General features: G+C 46.5%; 2 protein-coding genes across 6 annotated transcripts in view; one reads left to right on the forward strand and one right to left on the reverse strand.

Annotated features, from left to right (window-relative positions):
- The first annotated feature begins 803 nt into the window (after positions 1-803).
- Positions 804-8,777, forward strand: Esrp2 (epithelial splicing regulatory protein 2). Of its 4 annotated transcripts, none has more exons than XM_042700875.1 (15): positions 804-1,208; positions 1,289-1,417; positions 2,859-2,972; positions 3,079-3,193; positions 3,518-3,616; positions 4,043-4,097; positions 4,170-4,280; positions 4,355-4,487; positions 4,571-4,613; positions 4,723-5,024; positions 5,135-5,347; positions 5,421-5,619; positions 5,747-5,933; positions 6,197-6,362; positions 6,442-8,777. In XM_042700875.1, the coding sequence occupies exons 1-15, from the start codon at positions 1,008-1,010 to the stop codon at positions 6,529-6,531; spliced, it is 2,157 nt and encodes a 718-aa protein (XP_042556809.1). In that variant the 5' UTR covers positions 804-1,007; the 3' UTR covers positions 6,532-8,777. The 4 variants fall into 4 exon arrangements, with proteins under 4 accessions (XP_042556809.1, XP_042556811.1, XP_042556813.1 ...); XM_042700877.1 differs by having other exon boundaries at positions 978-1,208; positions 4,173-4,280; XM_042700879.1 differs by having other exon boundaries at positions 987-1,208; positions 6,282-6,362; positions 6,442-6,533.
- Nfatc3 (nuclear factor of activated T cells 3) overlaps positions 7,687-26,315 on the reverse strand; it is a 68,908-nt gene continuing 50,279 nt past the window's right edge. The window contains exons 10-11 of one of the 2 annotated variants that reach the window (XM_042700874.1): positions 18,971-19,074; positions 10,092-10,179 (exon numbers count right to left, since the gene is read on the reverse strand). In XM_042700874.1, coding sequence (XP_042556808.1) covers positions 18,974-19,074 — 101 coding nt within the window. In that variant the 3' untranslated portion in view covers positions 10,092-10,179; positions 18,971-18,973. Of the gene's footprint in view, positions 10,180-18,970; positions 19,075-26,315 lie in introns of both variants that reach the window. The other variant, XM_042700873.1, reaches the window with a different exon arrangement.

Here is a 26,315-nt window from a genome sequence, read left to right on the forward strand (position 1 = left end):
GGAGTTTGCACAAATCCGAGCGGGCGAATGAAGCTAATTAGGAGTTAGTTACGCTGTTGGCTCAAGATGAAGGCTCCACGGTCCGAAAGCTCCAGGCTACAACCCCGCCGTCCGGGAGAGCGAGGCAAAGCCGCAGGCGCCCCCACGTGGCGCAGGGCCGAGGCTTCCGACCCCGACCGTCTCGGGCGGGGCCTCCTCTCTCCCGGGCATCCAGGCCGGCACACTCCAGCGGAGGGCCGGCACTTCGCGGACCCCGGCTGTGTGGACCAGTCCTTAACGATGACCTCTAGAGACCGACCATAGCTCTAAAGACGCAGGATCTTTGCTCGATTTTCCTTTCCCAGAAGATCTCTATGCTCGCCCCCCCCCCTTTCTCCAGTCCTCTAAAGTAACACCTTGTAGCTCTCACGACGCCCCTCCTCTCCCAGTGACTACCACCCCCGGAGGGCTCGACTCCCCTCTCCAGTCCCCCCTCCTCCCCAACCCTCAGGTTGCCTCTCGATGACTTCAACTGGTCTCGGGCGACCCTCCAGGACGGGAGAAGGCCTCTGCTCTTGCACGTGGTTCTCGTGGAGACCTCGTGGTCCTCGCTGGGGAGAGAGGAGGAGGAAGGGGATGGCTCCAGGAGTCGGACAGGAGCAGACCTAGAAGCGGGAGTCCGGATCCAGGACGACCCAGCTGAAAGTCCAACTTCTCCATTCCAGGGCGGGTTCCGGCCAGGCCCCTAAGTTGTCCGGGCCGCTCCCGGTCACGTGGACGGCGGGGCCGCAGGTAACTCTCCCAGGAGGGCGGGGGCGGGCAGCCGCCCCGCCCCGCCGGACGCCCAGGGCGGGTCTCAGCAGCGCCCACAGCGCCAGCCCAGCCACAGGTGCCGCCCCCAACACACGGTGTCCCGCCCTGGCTCCTCCGCGTCCGCCGCGGGTCGGTGCGTGCGTGCGCCTCGTCGGTCCGCGCGCGCGCGCGAGTGTGTGTGCGTGTGTGGCCGAGCGCCCCCTTCCTCCGCGGCCATGACTCCCCCGCCGCCGCCTCCGCCCCCGCCCCCGGGCCCAGACCCCGCGGTTGATCCGGCCGCAGACCCCTATTCCGGGCCCGGATCTCTCGTCGTGCTGTTCGGGGCCACGGCCGGTGCGCTGGGGCCAGACCTGGGCTCCGACGAAACCGACTTAATTCTCCTAGTTTGGCAAGTGGTGGAGCTGAGGAGCCGCCAGGTAGGGTGGACCGGAGGCGGGGGAAAGGGTGGGGAAGCCGCGGGGCCCGGCGGCTGATGGGTGTCCCCCGCAACTCGCAGGTGGGGACGCTGCACAAGTCGCTGGTTCGCGCCGAGGCGACTGCCCTGAGCCCGCAGTGCCGCGAGGCGAGCGGGCTGAGTGCGGACAGCCTGGCGCAGGCCGAGTCCCTGGACAAGGTGCTGCAGCAGGTGAGCGCCGGGCCCGGCGTGGGTGACCACAAAGGCCGGGCTGCGGGGGTCGTTCACCGCGGGAGGCGGCAGGAGGCGAGGCGAGGCCTGGCGCGCCACCTCCCACCGGCCCGGGCGGTGGCACAGGGTCTGATCTGAAACTTTTGATTCTTGCCCAGGTCTTTCTCTGCCCGCCCCTTCCCAGGCACGCTGAAGGGGTGGGGATGGCGGCCTGAGAAAGCGAGGCCCAACGGCCGTCTGGAAATGTGCCATGGGTGAGGGGTGGTGGGTGAAGGATCGAGGATCGAGGGGTTCAGGCTGGGCCGCCCTGCGCCTCGGTCCTGCCCGCCCGCCTGGGAATCTCTGGGGCGGGGGCGTCGGGCGGTGTTTGCCTCCCGGGCAGACGCCGCCAGGTGTAAGCTGCTCGTCTAGGCCTGTCTCTGCCGGCTGGCCGGTGTGGGTGCTGTCCGTACCCTGCCTGGGGGCTAACTTCCTCCTGACTGTTCAAGATTGGGGTGCTTCCAACCCTGGCCAAAGTGGAAGGCAGTTCCCATTGCTGTTTATTCTAGTCTTCACTGCTGCCTTTACCCGGTGACTGATTCTGGCTTAGTGAGTGTACCTTGCTTTACACGCACAAATTCTTTCCTCTTTCAAATCTGGTGGTTCTTCATGAAGAAATACAAAAATGCTGGCTGAATCTAGCCTATACCTGGGGAGGATCCTGGAGAAAAGCTGGGTGGGTGCATTGTTCTGTCAACCTCAAGTTGTGAGGTGTCATAGAATTGGCAGAGGTAGGAGAGGGGGTGGAGATTTGTTAGTCTGTGCTTAGTGCTTATACCGGTTTTCCAGCTGGGTTGGAGCGTGGGGAAGGGGGTGCTACCCCCTCTAAAAGCAAACAGTTCAGTGCCAAGCCGGTCGATAGGGTGTGGGTCAAAGCTCATGCTGCTTCTGGTGTCCAAGTGTGGAGTTGTGTCCTTGGAGTTTCGCTGCCCCTGGGTTGGTCGGACCTGGAGGCGGGGCTGCTGTTGACCATGAGCCTCCTGTCCCTCAGGCAGGCCTGGGCCTCCCCCCACCTGTCTGAGGGCGGTGCCTGATCTGGGACTGGTTTAACCTGCTTTACCCCGCCTCTTCCCACCTGCTTCTCCCACTCCACCAGGTGTTTGCTCTGGCCCCACTCCAAACTCCTGGAGTGTGTGTGATGGGGGCTTGGGTTATGTGTGAGTGCCCTCATTCGGCCTAGAGAAGGTGACAGTGAACTGGGACAGGGATTGGAGTGGGGGTGGTGGTCTAAGGAAGTTATGCCACAGAGCCAGGCCCACTAGATGTGGCCTCTGCCCCAAGCAGGGTAGGGCTGAACATCTGGAGGAACCAGCTTTGCAGCCTGAATCCTCCCTCCTCCTACCCCCCCCCCATTACTGCTTGTCTAGCTGTGAGTCTGAGTCTCCTTACTCCCTGTCCCCAGTTCTCACAGCTGGTGAGCGGGGATGTGGCCCAGCTGGGCGGGGGCCCCTGCGTGCTCTGCACCGATGGGCAGCAGCTGTTGCGACAAGTCCTGCACCCTGAGGCTTCCAGGAAGGTATGCCACCGAAGGCACAATGGTAGTTGGGTTCCCAAGATTCCCACTGTAGGGGTGCTCAGTACACCCCAGTTCCCTCATTCATCCCCACTCCATGTGCCCCCAGAACCTGGTGCTCCCCGATATCTTCTTCTCCTTCTACGACCTCCGCAGAGAGTTCCATATACAGCACCCAAGCACCTGCTCTGCCAGGGACCTCACAGTGGCCACCATGGCACAGGGTATCTAGCTCAGGTGGATGGGTGGCTTTGGGCTGTATCTGAGCATGTGCATGCTGCTAGATGGGTTATATGGACACAAAGCAAATGTGCATTATCTGCTGAGTCCTTGACTGTATCCAGGGCTATGTCTATGCTGGATTGCATTTGGAATGTGGGTGTATTTCTGTACTTGGGCTGGGGGCCTGTAAAGTGCATGTTGGGATTCTTTATGTGTGTAAAGAGGAGACGTGGGCCTGGGTTGAACATGGTTAGTAGTTATGCCAAGTACCCTCAGGTGGGGCCTCTGAAGCTAGGATTTCTTTATTGCCACTTTTCTGCCCATAGACTTGGGACTAGAGACAGATGCCACAGAGGACGACTTTGGGGTCTGGGAAGTGAAGACAATGGTAGCTGTCATCCTCCACCTGCTTGAAGGGCCCAATGGTATGTATGATTCCCTCACTTGGACTCTCACCCGCTGTCAGGCCTATTCTGTCTTCAAATTCCCCTTGCCATGCTGGGCGCCGGTGGCTCACAGCTATCACCCTAGCTCCTAGCCTGTCCTCAGGAGGCTGAGATCTGAGGATCGAGGTTCAAAGCCAGCCCAGGCAGGAAAGTCCATGAGACTATCTCCATTTAACCACCAGAAAAACTGGAAGTGGAGCTATGGCTCAAAGTAGTAGAGTGCTAGCCTTGAGCAGAAAAGCTCCCAGGCCCTTTGCCCGCTCTCGTGGCCTTCTCTAAGCCAGCACAAGGTAGACATCCCATTATCACCTCATCCCCCTCACCTGTCCTCTTTTTGCAGCTTGGTGGGGAGCACCCCTCTCCCCTCCACCAGACCCTGCTGACCCCCATGCCATCTCCTCTCAGGTCATTTGTTCTTGAAACCCGAGGTGGTAAAGCAGAAATATGAGACGGGGCCCTGGTGAGTATGGGAGCAGGGGTGCGGGTGACAGCAGTCGGACAGCTCTGACCCTGTGCCCTCCCTCCCCCATAGCAGCAAAGCGGACGTGGTGGACAGTGAGACTGTGGTACGGGCCCGTGGGTTGCCCTGGCAGTCATCAGACCAGGATGTGGCTCGCTTCTTCCAAGGGCTCAACATTGCCAGGTGGGTGTGACAGGAGAGGAGGGCCACCAGGACAGACCTAACCCAGGAAGCACTAACAGCGCTTGGCTCCACAGGGGTGGTGTAGCACTCTGCCTCAATGCCCAGGGCCGCAGAAACGGTGAGGCCCTCATTCGCTTTGTGGACAGTGAACAGCGCGACCTGGCACTGCAGAGACACAAACATCACATGGGCATCCGCTATATTGAGGTGAGGAGTTTTTCCCCAGGAGCGGAGCAGGGCAAAGCGGAGTCAGGCCTGAGACCCATGGGCTATTCCCTCTACGCTCACAGGTATATAAAGCCACCGGAGAGGAGTTTGTAAAGATTGCAGGAGGTGAGTGTGCCTTTGCTTCTTGACCTCTATCCTATTCCTACCACCTTTTGCCTCTGCTCTCATGTGGGCCTGGGTTCAACTCCCATTTTGACTCCCATTCCCTCCGCAGGCACATCACTAGAGGTGGCTCGTTTCCTGTCACGGGAAGACCAAGTGATCCTGCGGCTGCGGGGACTGCCCTTCTCAGCTGGGCCAACCGATGTGCTAGACTTCCTGGGGCCCGAGTGCCCAGTAACTGGAGGCACTGAGGGGCTGCTCTTCGTGCGCCACCCTGATGGTAGGCCAACTGGTGACGCCTTTGCTCTTTTTGCCTGTGAGGAGCTGGCACAGGCTGCACTGCGTAAGCATAAGGGCATGCTGGGTAAGCGATACATCGAACTCTTCCGGAGCACTGCAGCTGAGGTGCAGCAGGTATGTAGCGCCCATGGCTCCTCATCCTCCCCCACAACACACCCCGCCTCCTTGGGGTGAAGCTTCAGTTCTGTTATGTGGCGTGAAAAGCCCATTGCCTTTCTCACTAGGTCCTAAACCGCTATGCATCCAGCCCACTCCTTCCCACGCTTACTGCTCCGCTGCTGCCCATCCCCTTTCCACTGGCAGTTGGCGCTGGAAGGGACTGTGTACGCCTTCGAGGCCTACCCTACGCAGCCACCATCGAAGATATATTGAGCTTCCTGGGGGATGCAGCAGCTGATATACGGCCTCATGGTGTGCACATGGTACTCAACCAACAGGTGAGGCTGCTACTGGGAGGGGAACACACATGCTCTTGCATACAACAGATTGCTTACAAGATGGTGTGCACAGGGCCGGCCAAGTGGCGATGCCTTCATCCAGATGATGTCAGCAGAGCGTGCCCTTGCTGCTGCTCAGCGTTGCCACAAGAAGGTGATGAAGGAACGCTATGTGGAGGTTGTCCCCTGCTCCACTGAGGAAATGAGCCGCGTGCTGATGGGGGGCACCTTGGGCCGCAGTGGCATGTCCCCTCCACCCTGCAAACTGCCCTGTGAGTGCTCCAGGGGCTGGCAAAGGGACACAGAGGCCAGGTGTTCTAAGCTGCCTCTTCCCTCAGTGGGGGCTCCCTCTAGGGCAGTCCTCAGCTCCCTGCAGACGTACCTTCTACTTATCTCTAGGCCTCTCGCCACCCACCTACGCCGCCTTCCAGGCCACCCCAGCCCTCATTCCCACTGAGACGGCAGCTCTGTATTCCTCTTCGGCACTGCTCCCAGGTGCCAGGGTGCCTGCTGCCCCTACTCCTGTTGCCTACTACCCAGGACCAGCCACTCAACTCTACATGAACTATACAGCCTACTACCCCAGGTACCCTGCTGCCAGAACCCCGCAGATATTCCCATATGTGGAAGGTACTGGTTCATTTCTGGGCCAGATAATGTAAAGTCTTAGACTTTATTCTGAGATAGCAAGGAAGTATATAGGTGGCTGATGATGTTACCTACTGGAGGCAGGGAAACAAACTGGAGGCAGGGATTTCAGGGTGGAAGAACTAAGCACGAGACAGAAGCAAGGGAGGAGAGAGACAGGTCTTGATCTAGACCACTACTAAACTGTCCCTTCCACCCTAGCCCTCCAGTGTCCCCTACAACTGTGGGCTACCTTGCCACGCCCCCTGCTGCTCTGGCCTCTACTCCCACTTCAGTGTTGTCTCAGCCAGGAGCCCTGGTCCGTATGCAGGGTGTCCCATACACAGCTGGTATGAAGGATCTGCTCAGTGTCTTCCAGGCCTACCAGGTGAGGTTATGTGGCTAGAGGGCTTGAAGGCCTGGATGAGCCTGGAACAGCATGCCCTAAATCTGTGTCCCTTCCACAGCTGGCCCCTGATGACTACGCCACTCTGATGCCTGTTGGTGATCCACCTCGCACTGTTTTACAAACCCCCAAGGAGTGGGTGTGTTTGTAGGAGGAAGCCAGTAAATAGAGTTAGCTGATCTCCCCAGCTAATATGGTCTCCTGGGCATCCTCAGCCAGATGGCTTCCATCTAGCTTGTCAAAGCTCTCAGATGGCATCCTGAGAAGCTCAAGCCCAGATCCATCTTCCATATATTTCTCTACCTATTCATCCAAGATGATGGCTGAGGGTAAAATGGGACTGTCCTGTTTCCAGTGGCATGCCGAGGCCTCCTGACAGGCCTGTGCCCGCACATACTGTGGGACTAATTGGTACGCTACAGGCTTGTGCTTTTTAAAATCTAAGCCCTAGTAACCTTCATATAAGACTAATGGGAGGGCCAAAGGTCCATTTGAGCCTCCTGAGTGGAGATCTCAATGCTCTCTACTCCACCTCCCCTCCTGTGAGGGCAGGGAAGAAAGAGAGGGGCAGTCCTTGCCCTCAGGATACTTGGATGCTAGGAACCACCATGTGCCAGGGGTGGTGGCCCCCATCTAAGAATGCTAGCCCCACTCCAGCTACACACAAGGAACGTAGAGGGCAAAATACCAACCTATTCTGGACTGTGCTGCACTGTCTTCAGAGAACACTAGGGGGCAGGAGCCCCTTTCCAGACAAAAAAATCAGGCATGGATTTTAAAAGGGACTGTCTGACAACTTTTTTGCAACACCTTTGGAAGGTCAGTTGTCCAGTGCCAAGCAAACACGATGGCCTGTCCTTTGCACCCACTAACGAGTGCAGTACTGAAGCCTCAAGGAACTTGGAACCGTGTCCTCTATGTAAAATGAACAAAAGTTCCTGACCCAATGGACTTTAAAAGCTGCAGCACCCTAAGCTTTGGCCTGAGAGTGAAAGGTTCCACACCAACCTCAAGCAGAGAAAAACTCAGACTGCAAGAGGACTGTCAATCTGTCACCATTTATTATTTCAGCACTAAAACTGAGGAGGAGCCTGAACTAGTGGCTCCTCTTCCCTTTATATTTGTGGTAAGGAGCACTGCACTCCTATAAAAGGTTTTAAAATACAAAATGTACAAGAAAACACAATCCCAAGTGCTGTAAACGTAACTGAGAACCAGTTTCTTTACTAAACATCCATTTTATAAAACGCAAAGTTTCAGTTTACACCCATCTTGAGTCATAAAGGTAACCCAACCATCTTTTTTGAATATAACGAATAGCCTCACAAAGCCAGGCCCAGCAGAGAGCTGTTGGTAGTGACTAGCCTGGGGGTTGGAGGGTGTGGGCTGTACCCTGGGAAGCAGCACCACAAGTGAACCCAAAAGCATCTCTTCCTTACAAAGCTGTTTTCATCCATGTTTCTCTTATATATCGAGTAAGCAGAATGGCTGCTTGTTCTATTCTTTAACCCAAGATTTAGCACAGGTTTGAGAGGGCTGTGTGCCCACTCACTCAATGCTGCTACTAGAAATCAATTTGCATAGTCCAATGGATGTGTGCTTTATAACCATTATGTTGCACAAAAAATTCAAATCTTTATCTACAAAGCCAAAAAATATTCTTACACAAAAGCTTTTACAAAGCGGATATAAAACTGCTTACATAGTAGACAAAGCTCTACTTTAACTTTTGTTTTAAATAGGAAAGCATTTCTAGTGCTACAGGCATCAAGGTATTTAAAAGGCATCAAAATTTGGTGCATAGCAACGCTGGATCACAGAGGCTTTTATTCTTGAGGGGAGCAAAGCAGCCCCCAAAGGATGAGACAAGTACTCTACAGCCCCAGGAAAAGAGGGTAGAAACAAGTCTGGTCATGTTTCTGGAACTTTAACTCGGAGGCTAACCCTCTATCCTTCAAAGAAAGCTGTGGGATTCCAACCACAGGCTCTGAAGCATTATCTTATATCCATACCAACACAAACTTACTTTCAAAGAAAAATTAAAACACTCAGCTCCAAGAGAGTCCAGAGTAACGTATTGAAGGATAGATTGTTCTCTAGATTGTTTTAGGGAAGAAATCCAAATCATGACAAAACAACAAAAAAAACCCAAACTTCCTTAGCCTGGGTCAACAGCTTTTACCCTGCTGACTGCAGGTGGAGGGCAAAGACCAGCCCTTGGCTCAGGCCCTATGTGACCATAATAGAGCTCTGGCACTAAGGGTCTGTAATTGCTTGGAGTAACAGTGTCATGTCTGAAGCCAGCCCAAGTACTCTGTCTTATGTGTAGGCACTCAAAAATTTTTCTTCCTGAATAAATGAAAGTACATTTCATCTGAAAACATACTATAAAGTTCAGGGATTTAAAAATAGGCCCAGAAACAGGTAATAAATCCCTTTAAGAGGGAGAAGATAAGGGCAGGGTAGGTGCCCAACTTGTGTACCTCCTTTGGTTGATAGCAGGTTGGAGTTTCTGCAGGATGCTGCCTGGGCTACAGTCTCACCAGCAGCAGGACCAGGGCATCTTTGGTGTAGAAGGTGAGGTCCATGACACCACTTCATTTTTGGATGTGCCTCAAGCCTTGTAAAGAAAAGGCTGGTTTCTAGGTCACAGAGAGGGAAGGGTGGGCCAGAATCATTTCAGGCTGTAAACAGAATGGAGGATAAGCCTTTCCATCTGGAGTCTTGCATTTTCTCGGCTCATCTTAATGCACAGCTCATTTACACTTAGTTCCTGACACAGCTGGCCTGTCTTCTATAGAATAATTAGAACTACAAAGCTGCTTGAACCATCAAACATTACAGCGCAACCAAAGGCAGAAGCTCCCACTTAAGAGAAGGTTCTGGGGTCAGAAGACATAAATAGGAAGAGCATGCCAAAGTCTGTTTAGGGTGGCAGAAAATTAAAGCTACCAAGCTAAAACTCCACCTTTCAAATTCACTTTACAATTAGCCATCTTATCTATACAAGGTCCTAAAAGCATAAAAATTTTAGTAACATGGAGAGACTGCAGAAAGGTTACCCAGAAAGTTATGTAAAGGCTATGCTCTGGAATGTCTTTATCCCAACACTTCAATGATGGAATGGTCTCTTCTCATTTTATCTAATAACAGTTTACTTTTTTATAAAGAGTATGAGCTACATTTGGCTTTATTTCCTATGAATCTATGAAAGGCTTCAGGACACATGCTGAGTTTCTGAGGCATTAAGTGTGGGTTTAAGATACTTTTCTTTTTCTCCTTTTGCTTGCCTCTAGAAGATTATCAAAACTTCCTATTTTTAAAAATATCAAAACTAAAGGGCCTCCAAATGACCAGAAAGCAGTATAAATCACTAATTCTATTTACACAACCAGGTCACCTGCAAAAGCAGCATCTCTAAAATGAAGAGCTTGCTGCATCCACACTCAAAGCACCTGTCATATAAAAGTATTCTATTTAAATATAAAAAAATGCAAAACTCATTTTTCCATCACTCAGCCTATGCTGTTCCTGTTCTTCTGTGAACAGATGCTTTCTCCATAAATGGCTGAGTTTAATTCCTGGTACAGGTCCTGAAGGCCAAAGAGTTAGAAACCCAAGGTCTGAGAGAGAAGTATTGAGAAGCTGATCTGGCACAAGGATGCAGGTTTGCACTGTTAGAGCCCATCAGATCTTCCTAAATCCAGGGACTCAGAACCTTGGAGAGGAGCTTCTGTGTTCACGCTTGAGCCGTGGGAAACAGAAATCTGGGACATGTCTCTCCCAATTATCTCGTTCACTGAAAAAGAAGAAAAGGAAGAGTGATTAATGATATACCATATGATGCTTTACCTAGAACTCTCGCCAGCCATTGCCTTTCCCATGGCTTTCAGTATTTGAAATCTGTTCCAGAGCTGAGTGGCATTAAAGTGAGAAACATTCCCAGCCAGGTGCCAGTGGCTCATGCCTATAGGAGGCTGAGATGTGATGACTGCGGTTTGAAGCCAGCCCAGGCAGGAATGTTCCTGAGGCTCTTATCTCCAATTAAGCACCACAAAAGCTAAAAGTGCAGCCATGGCTCAAGTGGTAGAGCTATCCTTGAGCAAAAAAGTTCAAGGACAGCACCTAAGCCTTGAGTTCAAGCCCCAGTACACACCCATAAAGTAATAAATATCATTCCCCAAGTGGCTCCAGACTCCTCCATCTGTCTCTCTGTTTAGTTTGAGTTGGGAAGGAAATGGCTGGCAGGTCAGGAAAGATTTTGTGTGTGTGTTGGTAAAAGGGTTTGAGTTTAGGACTTTATGCTTTCATTTGGCTTTCTTGCTCAAGTTTGGAAATCTTCATTTGAGTCATACCTCCAAGTCCAGCATTTGCTAGAAAGGGCTTTTCTCCCTGGGCTGTCTTAAAACCTCAATCTTCTAGGTCTTGCCTCCTGTGTAGACTTACAGGCATGAGCTACAATGACTGGCATCAGGAAATTTTATCTTCACTCCAAAAGCTCATGCTTCCACTTAGCAGCATATAAAACGAATAAAAATACTCTAGCAAACCACAGAGGAGATATACATACACGTGTGTGTGTGTGTGTGTGTGTGTGTGCGCGCGCGCGTGCACGTGTGTATTTATTTTTTTGGCCTGTCTTGGGACTTGGAAGTCAGGGCCTGGGTGCTGTCCCTGAGCTGCTTTTAGCTCAAAGCTAGCACTCTACCACTTGAGCCACAGCACCACTACTGAATTTTTCTGAGTAGTTTCTTGTAAAGAGTCTCAGGGACTTTTCTGCCACAGCTGGCTTTGAACAGCAATCCTCAGATCTTCTCCTGAGTAGCTAAGATTACAAGTGTGAACCACGAACGCCTGGCTTTTTTTAAAATCATATTTAATACTATTATTCTGTCCCTTTATCATGCTTTGACACTGGTATAGTTTGCAGTTCTTTCTGATTGTAGGTTCTTCAACTAAAGATTCTACACTAGCCATGCCCTCATGTTTATAATCCTACCTATATCTGGGAGGTTGTGATCAGGAGAAGTAGAATTCCAGTCTAGCCCCATCAAAATAAAGGTTCATGAGACCCCATCTTAACAAAAAGAGCTGTATATGGTGGCATCTCAGCTATAAAAGGAAGTGTATATAGGATCATGGTCCTCAGATCTCAACCTCCTGAGTAGCTAGGGTTGATTACAGGTGTGAGCCACTGGTGCCCAGCTTCACAGTGAGATTCTTATCCCCTATTAACTACCAAAAAAGGCAGAAGTTAAGCTGTGGCTCAAGTGGTATACTGCCAGCCTTGAACAAAAAAGCCAAGCAAGAGCGTGGACCCTGGTATTAGCTTATAGTTGGATTAATATCCACGCTTTTTTGGTTTTGTCTACCCTGCCTGGCTTCAAATAGGGATCCTCAGATCTTACAGATCTTAGCCTCCTGAGAGGCTAAGATTACAGTTGTGAGCCACCAGAACCTGGCTAACATCAATTTATAAGTGAATAATTGGGTCCTAACTTAAGATAATCACTTAGAAGTTATAGTACAGTAAAAGCTCATTAGGTGGGGTTAAGAAGGGAACTATAGAATATCATTAAAAAATAATGCCTGGCATCTTTGTGTGTGAGTGTGCATGCACTTGTGCACATGTATTTTACTAGGGCTTGAACTCAAGGCCTGGGCATTATCCTTTAGCTTTTCTGCTAATTTCAAACCAGGATCTTTAGACCAATGAGCCACTGGTGCCCAGAAAGCATCTAATTTTGGTAGTGTATATTTTAAGCAAGACTTAGAACAGTGATAGAAACCTAGAGAGAGAACTAAGCAAGCATTCAGCTCACACTCAAGTCATTCTTTGCTTTCACTTATGCTTCTAAGGGAATTAGCTTCAGAAATGCTTTAGGTTGCCATGCAACACACCTTTTCCAATTCTGTACTACAGTGTACCTAGTAAGCAAGAGGCCTTGAGTTCAATCTTTATTATTGCCCTTCTCTGAAAAACATCTCTGGCAAACCTATCTGTGAGGCAATGCATATGCAGATTATTAGCGATCTTGACAAAAGGGACTGCCTGAACTGGGTGGGTCCTGGGATAGCTTCAAACCACCTCAGTCTCCTGAGTAGCTAGGATTACAGGCATGAGCTACCAGAGCTCAGCTTACCTGAATTGTTCTTTCTGGCAGTATTGGGGATTGAACTCAGTGCCTCTTGCCTACTTATATGCCCCAACTCCTGTAATTTTTATTTTATTTTGACTACATATGATGAATTTACTGAGTTATTAAATTACAGTTCACTATGTATGAGGTGGCTTTATTTTTCTACCCACTTAAGATAAAAGCTAAAAAGTTGTTTATGTCTCTAATGTATAATTCCATCATGTCTTTTTTTTTTGGTTGATCGTGGGGCTTGAACTCTGGGCTTGGGCACTGTCCCTGCCCTCTTCAGCTCAAGGTGAGTGCTCTACCGCTTGAGCCACAGCGCCACTTCTGGTTTTCTAGTGGTTTATTGGACATAAGAGTCTCACGGACTTTTCTTCCCAAGCTGGCTTTGAACTGTGATCCTCAGATCTCAGCCTCCTGAGTAGCTAGGATTACAGGCGTGAGCCACAGGCGCCTGGCTAACTATCATTTCTTCACCTGGCTAACTCTATCGTTTCTTCCTGTCACAAAAATAAAGTGAACTAAAAACTAAAATGATAGTCAACAGCCCTAAATGCCAACGTTACAGGTTATGTAGGTCACAGCATCTGGCCCACTTTTAGCAACCACTACCCTAAACTTCTACCCCAACACCTGGATTTGCCTGTGCTACCACAACAACAGTAGAACCAGGGCTATCAGTTGTATCTGCTGTTATAAAAACAAAACAAAACAGCTATTTTATCTGAGAAATGTTCACATTAGCAGTGTAATGGAATGCCTTTCTACAAACAAGAATTGAGTGTTTGAGTAGCTACAGGCATCTCCTTTACAGCTATTTCCCATGCTTAAAAGATTCATAGTTTAAGCTAGGTGCCAATGGCTCACATCTGTAATCCTAGTTACTTGGGAGGCTGAGATCTGAGCCAGCCTAGGGAAGGAAAATCCGTGAGACTATTTCCAATTAACCACCAAAAAGCCCTAAATGGAGCTGTAGTTTATTTATTTTTATTTTTTATTTTTGCTTATGTGGTGCTGAGGAATCGAACCCAGGGCCTCTGGCATGCAAGGCAAGCGCTCTACCACTGAGCCAACTTCCCAGCCCCGGAGCTGTAGTTTAAATGGTAGACAGCCTTGAGAGAAAAAGCTAAGTGATAATGCTCAAGGCCTGAGCTCAAGCCCCAGTATTGGTAACCCTACTCCCCCAAAACAAAAAGTTAGTGCTGCCAAGTATGGCATAGTATGAAATCTCACAACTAGATGGAAAGGGGCAGGGTAACTCAGGGCATTTTCCTGCGGTACTTTGCCACATACATAAAAACCCAAAGGCCTTTTTTTGTAGTGGTGGTGGTGAGAGAATCCAAAAGGGTATTTCTAACCAGAATCTTTACAGAAGATTTTGGATTCTACTAGACTCCATTTATATATTATTTTCTTCTGAACCTACACTCAGCAATTTCACTTGAAGAAACAAGATAACTGAAAGCAAAGGAATAGTATATATTTCAGTGGTCGAGAAATCGAGTGGATTTCTCTCTGGGAGATAATAAGTCTAGTAATACTAGATGGCCTGAAATTCACTATGCAGTTAAAGAATATTTTGCGTTGTCTAGCTTATGATTCATTATCCTATAACAGTTTTGCTGAAGTTTTTAGGCTATTTAATAAGTTCTAAGAGGGCTGGGAAAGTGGTTTCAGTGGTAGAGTGCTTGACACCAAAACTAAATACATGAAATATTGAAATCACCCAATTACAGCAAGAATAGGTATTTTGTATTTATCAAAATCTGAATAGTTTTGTCTTTTCAAGCTAAAGATAGAAATAAGTTCTAAAAGAATTTAGAGGTTATCTGTGGTAATGTGTCTCAATTCATTCTTCTCTAGTAAGGTTTTTCTAGTCACGGGCTACCAAGATGCTGCCTACATTTCTTAGCTTCCCATTTGTAAGCTAGGTATGATATGGCCACTGAACTCTGGGCTTGGGCGTTATCCCTCAGCTCTTCAGCTCAAGGCTAGCACTCTACCACTTGAGCCACAGCGCCACTTCCGCTTTTTTTCTTTGTGCTTATGTGGTACTGAGGAATCGAACCCAGGGCCTCATGCATGCAAGGCAAGCGCTCTACCACTGAGCCACCTTCCCAGCCCTTAAGACTCAATCTTACAAGTGGTGACAGCCAAACATCTATAAAACTCTCAGGTGATTTAGAACTAAAGGATTTAAAATAATGTCTTCATATTACAGGCAAGAAAATTAGATGCAGAAAGACACATGGGTAAACTGCCTTAGTTGTATCATAGCCAAACAAAACAAAAGCTTATCCCTTCCAAAGTTCATCAGAGTACTCTCTTCTCATATGTGAAGCAACAGTTGGTCACTAGTGATCTTGTTACAAAAAAAGAATCATTTCTGTGTTGTAAATGGAAGGTGAGAGCATAGAAACAGCATTATAAATAACTCCTTTAAGATATTAAAGTCATACCCAAGTGCTGGTGGCTCATCCCTGTAACCCTAGCTATTCAGAAATATAAGGTCTAAAGGTCGTAGTTCAAAGCTCCAGCCCAGGCAAACAAATCTGACTCTTATCTCAAATTAACAAGCACATGAGCTGTGGTTCATATGGTATAGCACCAGCCTTGAACACTGACCTTGAATTCTGACCACTGGGACAATGTTCAAGCCCCAATATTGGCACATGCACGCATGCATGCACACACACACATATTAAAGTTGTAAAAAAAATTACATAAAGAGGAACATGTGAGATCTAGGGTCTTTTTGGTTTTCAGGGTTATCTTTTTTTTCTTTTAGCCAGTCCTGGGGTTTGAACTCAGGGCCTGGACACTGTCCATATGCCTCTCTGTGTTCAAGGCTAGTGTTCTACCACTTGAGTCACAGCACCATTTCCAGCTTTTTCTGAGTAGTTTACTGGAGACTTTCCTGCTCAGGCTGGCTTTGAACTTCGATCCTGAGATCATAGCCTCCTGAGTAGCTAGGATTACAGGCATCAGTCACAGGTGCCCAGCCTAGGTGGCTTTTTTTTTGGGTCCAGTCATGGGGCCTGAACCCTGGGCCTGGGCGCTGTCCCTCAGCTCTTCAGCTCAAGGCTAGCACTCTACCACTCGAGCCACAGCGCCACTTCGGCTCTTTTCTTTGTTTGCGTATGTGGTGCTAAGGAATCGAACCCAGGGCCTCATGCATGCAAGGCAAGCACTCTACCACTGAGCTACCTTCCCAGCCCCTGGGTGGCTTTTTTGACATAAGGACTGATGAGAAGAATCCAGGAATTGAGGTTGGATAGACTGAGACCAATAAAAGATATGGAGTAAAAGTCTTGAAAAGTATTCAGAACATAGGTGGAGGAATGAGTTAGATGTATTTATGCCTCTGGAGCCCAGGTTTAGCCCCTGGAGTTTCTAGATTTAGGCATTATCAGTGAACAAGGTTATTTAGATAGAGATTCTTCTGGCATTTCTGAAATGCTTCTGAGGGGCTAGGAATGTAGCTCAGTGCTAGAACACTTGCCTAGCATGCATAAGGCTCTCTCGGTTCTATCCCCAGGATGAGACGGCAGTGGTAGGGAAAGTTTTTGCGTTCCACATTTTTTTTTTTGTCGGTCATGGGGCTTGAACTCTCAGCCTGGGTGCTGTCCCTCAGCTCTTCAGCTCAAGGCTAGTGCTCTACTACTTGAGCCACCGTGCCACTTCTGGTTTTCTGGTGGTTAATTGGAGATACGAGTCTCATGGACTTTCCTGCCTGGTCTGGCCTCAAACTGTGATCCTCAGATCTCAGCCTCCTGAGCAGCTAGGTGTGAGTGAGTTCACATTTTTACACAAACTGAAAAAGTACTTATTTTTTCATATTTCAACTATTGCTGATTCAAAAGGGTACATGTCAATACTTGAATATTCTTTCAAGTATCTTCACACTGTTTACTCAGCTGGAGGTTTAATGTTTATAGAATATTTTGTTACAGGCTGGGAATGTGGCTTTGGTGGGAGAGTGCTTGCCTAGCATGCATGAAACCCTGGGTTCGATTCCTCAGTACCACACAAACAGCAAAAGTCAGAAGTGGTGCTACGGCTCAAGTGGTAGCTAGCCGTGAGCAAAAGAAGCTCAGGGACAGTACCCAAGCCCCAGGGTTCAAGCACCAGGACTGGCAAAAAAGAAGAAAAAAGAAAAAAAAAAACAACTTTGTTACAAACTTAGGATTTGTATAGCATTATCCATCAGACATTTCTTTGAAGAAATAAAAAATTTTTGTTATTGCTAGTGGGGCTTGAACTCAGGGCCTGAGCACTGTCCCTGAGCTTTCTCACTCAAGGCTACCACTCTACCAATTTGAGCCACAGCTTCACTTCTGGGTTTCTGGTGTTTAACTGCAGATAGGAAGTCTCACTGACTTTCCTGCCCTGGCCAATTTTGAACTGTAATCCTCAGATCTTAGCCACATAAATAGGATTACAAGTGTGAGCCTCTGGTGCCCGGCCCTGAGCTCTTTTGTTCATGGCTAACAATACCAAACGAACTACATCTCCACTTCCAGCTTTTTGGGTAGTTAACTGTAGATAAGATTCTCACTGACTTTACTCCCTAGACTTGGTCTTGAACCATGATCCGTAGATTCTATCAGGATGGCTACAAAGTCAAAATCCTTCCTTCTTTTTGCCTCCTAAGTACAGAAAGGAGTCTCCTTCCTCCCCCAACTAAGGTTTTAAATTCAGGATCCTCACTGCCCACTCACAGCTGACACTACCACTTGAACCATGCCTTCAGCCTAGCTTTCTAGTGGTTATTCTGAAAATGGACTTTCTCAGACTTTTCTCACCAGACTAGCTTCAAATTGTGATCTTCTAGGTCTCGGCCTCCTTAGTAACTAGCATTACAGGTTTAAGTGCCACCAGCACCAGTTTAGGCACCACTGTTACTGGCAGTATTAGGGTTTAAATTCATAACCTTGCATTTGCTAAGTAGGCACCCTAATGCCAAGCCACATCTCTAGATAGCCACTTTTATTCCTATCATGGTAAGAATAGAATGACACCAGCATAGGCCTAGATTCTGAGAAAATCCAGGGTTTTGATGTGCAATAGCTAATTAGGAGCCTCAACAATCTTAAAGATTTGTGTAGTGGACATGCTTTCTAAGGTCTCTTCCAAATTCATACTCATTTTAAAATAAAATTAGGCCTGGGAAGGTAGCTCAGTGGGAGAGTGCTTGCCTTGCATGTATGGGTCCTGATTCAATCCCTCAGCACCACATAAGCAGAAAAAGCCAGAAGTGGCACTGTGGCTCAAGTGGTAGAGTGCTAGCCTTGAGCTGAAGAGCTGAGGGACAGCACCCAGGCCCAGAGTTCAGGCCCAACGACTGACAAAAATAAAGTAAAATAAAATTAAAAGAAAATCTGAGAAATTACAATCTTTATAATTTCTATTATAACCTTTTTTCTGGTGATACTGGGAATTGAATGTAGGGCCTTATATCTGCTAGAAAAATATTCTGACCACTAAGGTATATTGCTGACTTAAATTTTTTATTATTTTGGGCTGGGAATGTGGCTTAGTGGTAGAGAGCATGCCTAGCATGCATGAAGCCCTAGGTTCATTTCCTCAGTGCCACATAGACAGAAAAAGCCGGAGGTGCCACTGTGGTTCAAGGGGTTGAGTGCTAACTTTGAACAAAAGAAGCTCAGGACAGTGCCCAGGCTCTGAGTTCAAGCCCCAGGACTGGGGAAAAAAAATACTGTTTTGATAAAAGTTTTCACTAAGTTGTCTAGGCTGACCTCAAACTTGTGATCCTACTGTCTCAGTTTCTTAGGTAGTTGGGACTACAGGTATGCACCACAATACAGGTACATACTTTAAGGGCTACAAATCTTGAAGAAAGGCACTAACATGACCATGAGGGAAGATTGTGTTCCTGGTAGGCTGTTGAAGTCTACAGGCCTGAAGCCTATGTTCTTCTCTCACTGATACTGGGCTCTACTACTATGGCTTAATTTCAAGTGGAGCCCTAGAAGAATTACCAGGATTGCAAATCTGGGTATATGCTCAGGCCAAGAATGAACAGTCTGATTGCCTATCAAAATGAGCTTCTATTCCATAGTGCTTCACACCTAAACTTAAGGAATACTTGACCAGAAATGGCAGGCCTGCACATCTGATCAGCAACTAAATGTAGGTAACATCCAGGTAATACAATTAATATATATGGGACCTCTCTCTGCTCTGGTTTAATAAATATTTGGTTTTCACTCAAACCCACACTAAAATGTTAAGTATGAATATGAGAACCTAAGTGTGGTTAGACTGAAAAAGCAGAATCTTCTAATGTTATCTTTGGGTAACAAGTGGATCTACCAAGAAAGTGCCTATGCACACCCCCTCCTTTGTAGCACATGCAAATCCAGCCACTGCATGCAAGTACCAGACTAGGGCACAAAACAATGACATAGTTCAATCAACACTCACCCTCTAGATTCTCCAGAAAGGAGCTGGACATGAGAGCTCACTGTGGTTAGGCCATTTCTCTGCTGAACCTGATGGCTGGTGTTCCAAGTCAGACATAAATTGGTCTGTGTCAAAGAAGACAACATCACTACTGAATGGAACAAACCAGAGGGTGAACTTAATCTATTACAGTGCCTGGCCTGTTTATTTTTCTTTCTGTAATCAAGAATAATTTAATTCTCCTTTAATTGTCAATTATTTGTCATAAAATGAGTCCCCACATTTTACTGGTGTTCAGATAGTTTAAGTTTTCAATTAAATAGGCAAAATTACCCAGGTGCTGGTGGCTCATACTTATAATCCTTGCTACTCGGAAGGCTGAGATCTAAGGATTAGGATTAGGATTTGAAGCTATTCCAGGCAAATGAATCTAAGAGACTCTTAGTGCCAATTAACCAGCAAAGAGCCAGAAGTGATGTGGCTCAAATGATAAGACAGCTAGCGATGAATGAAAAAGCTGAATGAGAGCATGAGGCCCTGAGTTCAAGCCCCAGTACCAGTGACACAGAGAGGGAGGGGGAAAAGAGAGAGGGAGAGAGTGATAAATTAAAAATGCATAATGCATACATACACACATAATGAAGGTAATACATTGAGTTAAATTATGGTTTTTTAGTGGTTTTAAGGGGTAAATTCTATTTTAAATTAGTTTTTATTATACTAGATCAGTCATTTACAAAATCTCTTCCTATGGTTTATAAAATAATAATTTTAGCCTATTGTACAATTCAAACAAAACTTAACTTTTGAAGAATACAGTCTCTGTAAACACTAATTAACACGTTCCTCTTTTTTTGGGGTCGGTTATGGGGCCTGAGCTCTGGGCCTGGGCGCTGTCCCTCAACTCTTCAGCTCAAGGCTAGCGCTCTACCACTTGAGCCACAGCGCCACTTCTGGCTTTTTTTTCTGCTTATATGGTGCTGAAGAATGAACCCAAGGCCTCATGCATGCAAGGCAAGCGCTCTACCACTGAGCCACCCTCCCAGTCCCAACACCTTCCTCTTAAAAGAAGAAGGAAAACCAAAAAGATCCAATCTGTATAATATGTACTCTCACTAAAGGGGTAAAAATAAAAACAAACCCAGAAATCCTTTACTGTATACAGATTTTTTTCTGCTTCAACTTTGGTATTAAATTTGAGACCACTCACCTAACTTTCAGGAATGATTTAAAGATTCCAGTATGTCATGTCAAGCATTTTAAGAACTGAATACATTTGTTGTGTGAAGTATCCTTTTCTTTGCCAGTGTTAGAGTTTGAACTCAGGGCCTGGCCCTCTAGCTCATAGCTGGCACTCTATCACTTGAGCCCACCTGCAGTCTAGCATTTTGCTGGTTAATTAGAGGAGTCTCAAGGACTTCCCAGTATGACTCTGAATTTAGATCCTCTAGATTTCAGCCTTCTGAGTAAATAGTACTTACTACAGGTGTTATCAACTGACAATGACAAATCTCTACAAATGAATCCTCCAAACAGACTTTAAGTGTATGACATATAATCCCAGGTAAGTCAGTATGTACATAAGAATAAAAAAGTGGCCGGGCGCTGGTGGCTCACATCTGTAATCCTAGCTACTCAGGAGGCTGAGATCTGAGGATCGCGGTTCAAAGCCAGCCGGCAGGAGAGACCTTGAGACTCCTATCTCCAATAAACCACCAGAAAACCGGAAGTGGCGCTGTAGCTCAAGTGGTAGGGTGCTCACCTTGAGCTGAAGAGCTGAGGGACAGCGCCCAGGCCCAGAGTTCAAGCCCCACGACCGACCAAAAAAAAAAAAAAAGAATAAAAAAGTGCATGCCCATGTAATTGTAACCCCTCTGTAAGGTATTTTCACAATTAAAAAAAAAAAAAAAGGAATAAAAAAGTGCAGAAGCATAGCTAAGAGACTAATATAAACTGAGGACTCTGTGTGTGTGTGTGGGGGGGGTAAATGGGGTTTAAATTCAAGGGCCTACCAAGTGCTTTTTTATTATTATTATTATTATTACTACTACTGTCAGTCATGGGGCTTGAACTCTGGGCCTGACCACTGTCCCTCAGCTCTTTACTTCAAGGCTAGCATTCTACCACTTGAGCTACACAGCCACTTCTGAGGATTGAGATCTGAGGATTGAGGTTCAAAGCTAGTCCCCGCAGGAAAGCCCGTGAGACTCATATCTCCAATAAACCACTCAGAAAATGGAAAGTGTTACTGTGGCTCAAGTGGTAGAGTGCTAGCCTTGAGGTGAAAGGCTGACGGACAGTGCCCAGGCCCAGAGTTCAAGCTCCACAACTGACAAAAAGAATCAAAATCAGGGCTGGGAAGATGGCTCAGTGATAGAGCTCTTGCCTTGCATGCCTGAGGCCCTGGGTTCGATTCCTCAGCACCACATCAGCAAAAAGAAAAAAGCCGGAAGTGGCGCTGTGGCTCAAGTGGTAGAGTGCTAGCCTTGAGCTGAAGAGCCTGAGGGACAGCACCCAGGCTGAGTTCAGGCCCCACGACCGGACCCAAAAAAAAAAAGGAATCAAAATCAATCTTTCTGAAATTCTAACTAAATTGGAAGGCCAGCATTATCCTTGATACCAAACCCAGACAACGTGGTGGAGATAGAGCTTGGTGGTAGGGTGTTTGACTAGCATACAAAAAGCACAATACCTAACAAATAGAAAGATTTAAGAGGGAGAGGGGAAAAACAAGACCTACAGAATAGACTTTAAATATATACATGGAACTTGCCTAAAAAGTATGAGGCTCTGAGATCAAGCTCCAGTACCACATTAATAAAAGGAAGTTCTTATGTCTAGCAGATGTGGTTTGAATGATAGCTCTTGCAAGAGATGGAAAAAAAGCCTCAACAAAATCTAGGTAAACTAATCTTAGAAGCATATTAAAATGATTAGACCTCATGAACAAGTTAGTTTTATCCAGAATACAAGGATGAACAGAATCGAAGAAGAAACAAACAAACCACTCCTTACCCCATGATCTCTACTGATTCAGAATAGCATTTGCCAAAATTCAATGCTCTTTAGGATAGAAATAAAAAACTAGTGCTAGTGCTAAAACTCAGGGCCTGGGAGCTGTCCCTTAGCTTTTTCACTCAAGGCTGGAGTTCTACCACTTGAGCCACAGCTCCAATTATGGCTTTTTGCTGGTATTGGAGATTAGAGTCTCATAGGTTTTCTACCCTGGCTGGCTCTGAATGGTCATCCTCAGATCTTAGCCTTCTGAGTAGCTAGGATTACAGGTTTGAGCCACCAACACCTCACATAATTTTTTTGTTGTTGTTGCCAGTCCTGGGGCTTGAACTCAGGGCCTGGGCACTGTCCCTGAGCTTCTTTTGCTCAAGGCTAGTACTCTACCACTTGAGCCACACAGTGCCACTTCCAGCTTTTTCTGTTTATGTGGTACTGAAGAATTGAACCCAGGACTTCATGCATGCTAGGCAAGCACTCTACCACTAAGCCACATTCCCAGCTCTACCTCACACAATTTTCATATCAAGTTTAGTCAAAGAAAAAAAATCTTTGTTCAAGTGGTAAAAATAATACATTTACTTAAAGAGTTATAACTAATTTGTGATGTAATACATAAAACACACTTAATATAAAAGATAGCTACAATCTAAAGCCTACATGGGCATATCTGGGACCTTTAAGCCTTTAGAATTACACATAAATAAGTTTAGGTCTACACAGTATAGTATGCATCCTCAAGTAGGGCCCAGTGTCCAGTTAGACAAGTTCAGTATTATTATTTTCTCATACTTTTTGTGCCTGTAAGTCAATAGATTAACATATCTGATTAATTACATTCTGTCCCTGTAGGCTATGCATGACTTTCTTTTCCTCAATTAGATATAATATTTTACATAAACAAAATACACACAAGTGAAAAATTATCCAACAGATCCAAAAACACTGGATGTATTTACTCTTGGCTCTTCCTACATATCAGTCTCCTGTCTTCCTTGGAAAGCAACAATATTGTTCTTGTGATTATCATTCCTTTGCTTGAAAAATGTATGTACTAAGCCAGAGGTATGTCTTTAGAGGTGTGAGACCTTGAGTTCAAACCGTTAATTCTGCAATAAACAAATAAACCAAACACCTATTAAGCTGGTATGGTAGCAGCCACCTGTAATCCTAGCACTTGGGAGGGTTATGAAATGGGAGACTAAGCAGGGCTACAAAGCAAGACCTTTGTCTCAACAAAGGGAAAAAAAAAGTATCCATTTAAAAAGAGGATCATCTGTTTGTCGTTTATACACTGAATAGAATTAGCTAAGATCATGTCTGGAGTTCTTGTTCACTGTCAAGTTAGCAACTGCCCTATATTCAGGATCAGCGTGTTGCTGCAGAGCCTGCAAGTGTCAGTGTCAGTTTTCACCAAAGCAGCAGATCGAGCTATATTTAACACGCATCTTCTCTGATGAAGCTGCAGCTGTGGTTTCTCTTAGTTTGTGAACAGAGGACAAGTGGGAAGTGAGGGAGAACTTTAAGGTAAAGCTGTAACAGGATTCAGTTAGCTCAATCATAAACAGCCTTGTGTTTAAAGGTCTAAAATGCCTTTTTTTTTTTTTTTTTTGTGGGTCATGGGGCTTGAACTCTGGGCCTAAGCACTGTCCTTCAGTTCTTTAGCTCAAGGTGAACACTCTACCAGTTTAGCCACAGTGCCACTTCCAGTTTTCTGGTGGTTAATTGGAGTCCCACAGACTTTCCTGCCTAGGCTGGCTTTGAACCATTATCCTCAGGTCCAGCCTCTTGAGTAGCTAGGATTATAGGTGTGAGCCACTGCTGCCTCAAATAGTTTTCTAATACTATAATCTCAATTAAGATGTTTAGAACCCAGCTAGGAAGTGGTGGCTAACACATAGCTACTTAGGAGACTGAGATATAAGAATTACAGTTTCAAGTCAGCCTGGGCAGGGAAGTTTGTGACATTCTAATCTCCAATTAACTTCTAAAAAGTGGGAAGCCGGGCGCTGGTAGCTCTCGCCTGTAATTCTAGCTACTCAGGAGGCTGAGATCTGAGGATCGCGGTTCAAAGCCAGCCTGGGCAGGAGAGACCAGGAGAGATCGTGAGACTCTTATCTCCAATAAACCACCAGAAAACCGGAAGTGGCACTGTAGCTCAAGTGGTAGAGCACTCGCCTTGAGCTGAAGAGCTGAGGGACAGCGCCAGGGCCCAGAGTTCAAGCCCCACGACCGACAAAAAAAAAAATAAAAAAATAAAAAGTGGGAAGTAGAGCTATGGCTAGAGTGGTAAAGCACTATCCTTGAACAAAAAAGCTTGGGGATAGTGCCCACACCCTGAGCTCAAACCTCAAGACTGGCATGCATATGCAAACACACAACATAAAACCCAACTGTGACAATTTCTCTCATTATATATGGCTTTTGGTCCAAGACTATGATTTGAACTCGGTACCCGACATTTCAGTTCTTTAACTGGTACTCTATCAAGCCATGCCTCCAACCATTTTGTATTTGTTTAAAAAAATCAACCGTTGGCTGGGAAAATGGCTCAGTGGTAGAGTGCTTGCCTTGCATGCATGAGGCCCTGGGTTCGATTCCTCAGCACCAATTAAGCAGGAAAAAAAAGCCAGAAGTGGCGCTATGACTCAAGTGGTAGAGCGCTAACCTTGAGCTGAAGAGCTGAGGGACAGCACCTAGGCCCAGAGTTCAGGCCCATGACCAACTAACTAACTAACTAAATAAATAATCAACTGTTAAAGCTGGGCATTGGTGGGCTCATGCCTGTAATCCTAGCTACTCAGGAGGCTGAGATCTGAGGAGCACAGTTCAAACCCAGCCCAAGCAGGAAAGTTCATGAGACCCTTATCTCCAATAAACTACCAGAAAACCGGAAGTGGTGCTGTAGCTTAAGTGGTAGAGCATTAGTCTTGAGCTGCAGAGCTGAGGGACAGCGTTCAGGCCCAGAGTTCAAGCCCATGACCAACAAAAAAAAAGAAAAAAAAACAACTTTATATTGGGGTATACATTCCATACTACTATACAGAAAGGTTTAAGGAAAATTATAACTCCAGGCACACAAATTATAATATGTGAGTAGTAACTCATTGATAATTTGCAAAACATACTCTTCAAGGCAAGACAATGATATGTAGAGGTAGCAAAAAAAGAAATATTAAAGGCAAGTAACAAAACAGTCTTCAACAATGTCTTAATTGGCTGAATAACAAATTATGTGAATGAGAATATTGCTTGGTCAAAGTCCAATTTCTTCTGTCATTACTCTAAAGGAGAATTTCCCCCCACCCTCTACCAGGAAAGAGCAGCAATACTCTTCTACGAGAAAAGCAAGTTTGAGTTCAACACCAAAATATAATCTGCGAGGCCAGATACTGGTGGCTCAAGACTGTAATCCTAGCTACTCAGGAGGCTGAGATCTGAGGATCATGGTTCAAGGCCAGCCAGGGCAGGAAAGTTCGTGAGACTCTTACCTCCAATAAACCACGAGAAACCACAAATGGCTCTGTGGCTCAAGTGGTAGAGGGCTCACCTTGAGTTGAAGAGCTCAGTAACAGCGCCCAGGCCCAGAATTCAAGCCCCATGACTGACGAAGATGGGAGGGGGAGAATATGTTTAAAAAATAAATGTGTGTGTGTGTGTGTGTAATATTTATTTGGGGGGTAGTGTGAGGCTTGGGCACTGTCCCTGAGCTCTTCAGCTCAAGGCTACTGCTCTACCACTTGAGCCACAGTGCTACTTCCGGTTTTCTGGTGGTTAATTAGAGATAAGAGTCTCACAGACTTTCCTGGCCAGGCTGGCTTTGAACTGTGATCCTCAGATCTCACAGAATTACAGGCATGAGCCATCAGAACCCAGCAAGAGAGTAGTTAATATTTTAAGAGCCTATTTATATATAAGCTAGGTGACACACTCCTATAATCCCAGCACTCAGGAGCTAAAGACAAGAGGATTTTGAGCTTGAGATCAAACTGGACTAAATAACAAGTTCCAGGCCACATGCACTACTGCCTCAAAATAATATACAAATGTCTATGTATTTGAAATGATGTACTTCATCATTAAGTAGGCAATGATCTTAATACCAGCTATGTAAAAATAGAAGATGCTTAATAACAGATCAAGTATTCTTAGATATAGTATGTGTTCATATACATAATTTCCTAAACATTTCCATATTCTAGGAATTTAAAAAACCTTTAGTGGGGCTGGGAAGGTGGCTCAGTGGTAGAGTGCTTGCCTTGCATGCATGAGGCCCTAGGTTTGATTCTTCAGCACCACATAAGCAGAAAAAGCTGGAAGTGGGACTGAGGCTCAAGTGGTAGAGCGCTAGTCG

Source organism: Dipodomys spectabilis, unplaced genomic scaffold (assembly GCF_019054845.1).
Source record: "Dipodomys spectabilis isolate Male_0828 unplaced genomic scaffold, ASM1905484v1 ptg000273l, whole genome shotgun sequence".
In the NCBI taxonomy this organism is placed as follows: Eukaryota; Metazoa; Chordata; class Mammalia; order Rodentia; family Heteromyidae; genus Dipodomys; species Dipodomys spectabilis.

Coding starts and splice junctions, on each gene's coding strand:
- Esrp2 (XM_042700875.1), top strand. CDS start 1,008: ATGACTCCCCCGCCGCCGCCTCCGCCCCCGCCCCCGGGCCCAGACCCC. Junction 5,348..5,420: donor ACATGGTACTCAACCAACAG/GTGAGGCTGCTA, acceptor TGGTGTGCACAG/GGCCGGCCAAGTGGCGATGC. Junction 6,363..6,441: donor GTGTCTTCCAGGCCTACCAG/GTGAGGTTATGT, acceptor TCCCTTCCACAG/CTGGCCCCTGATGACTACGC.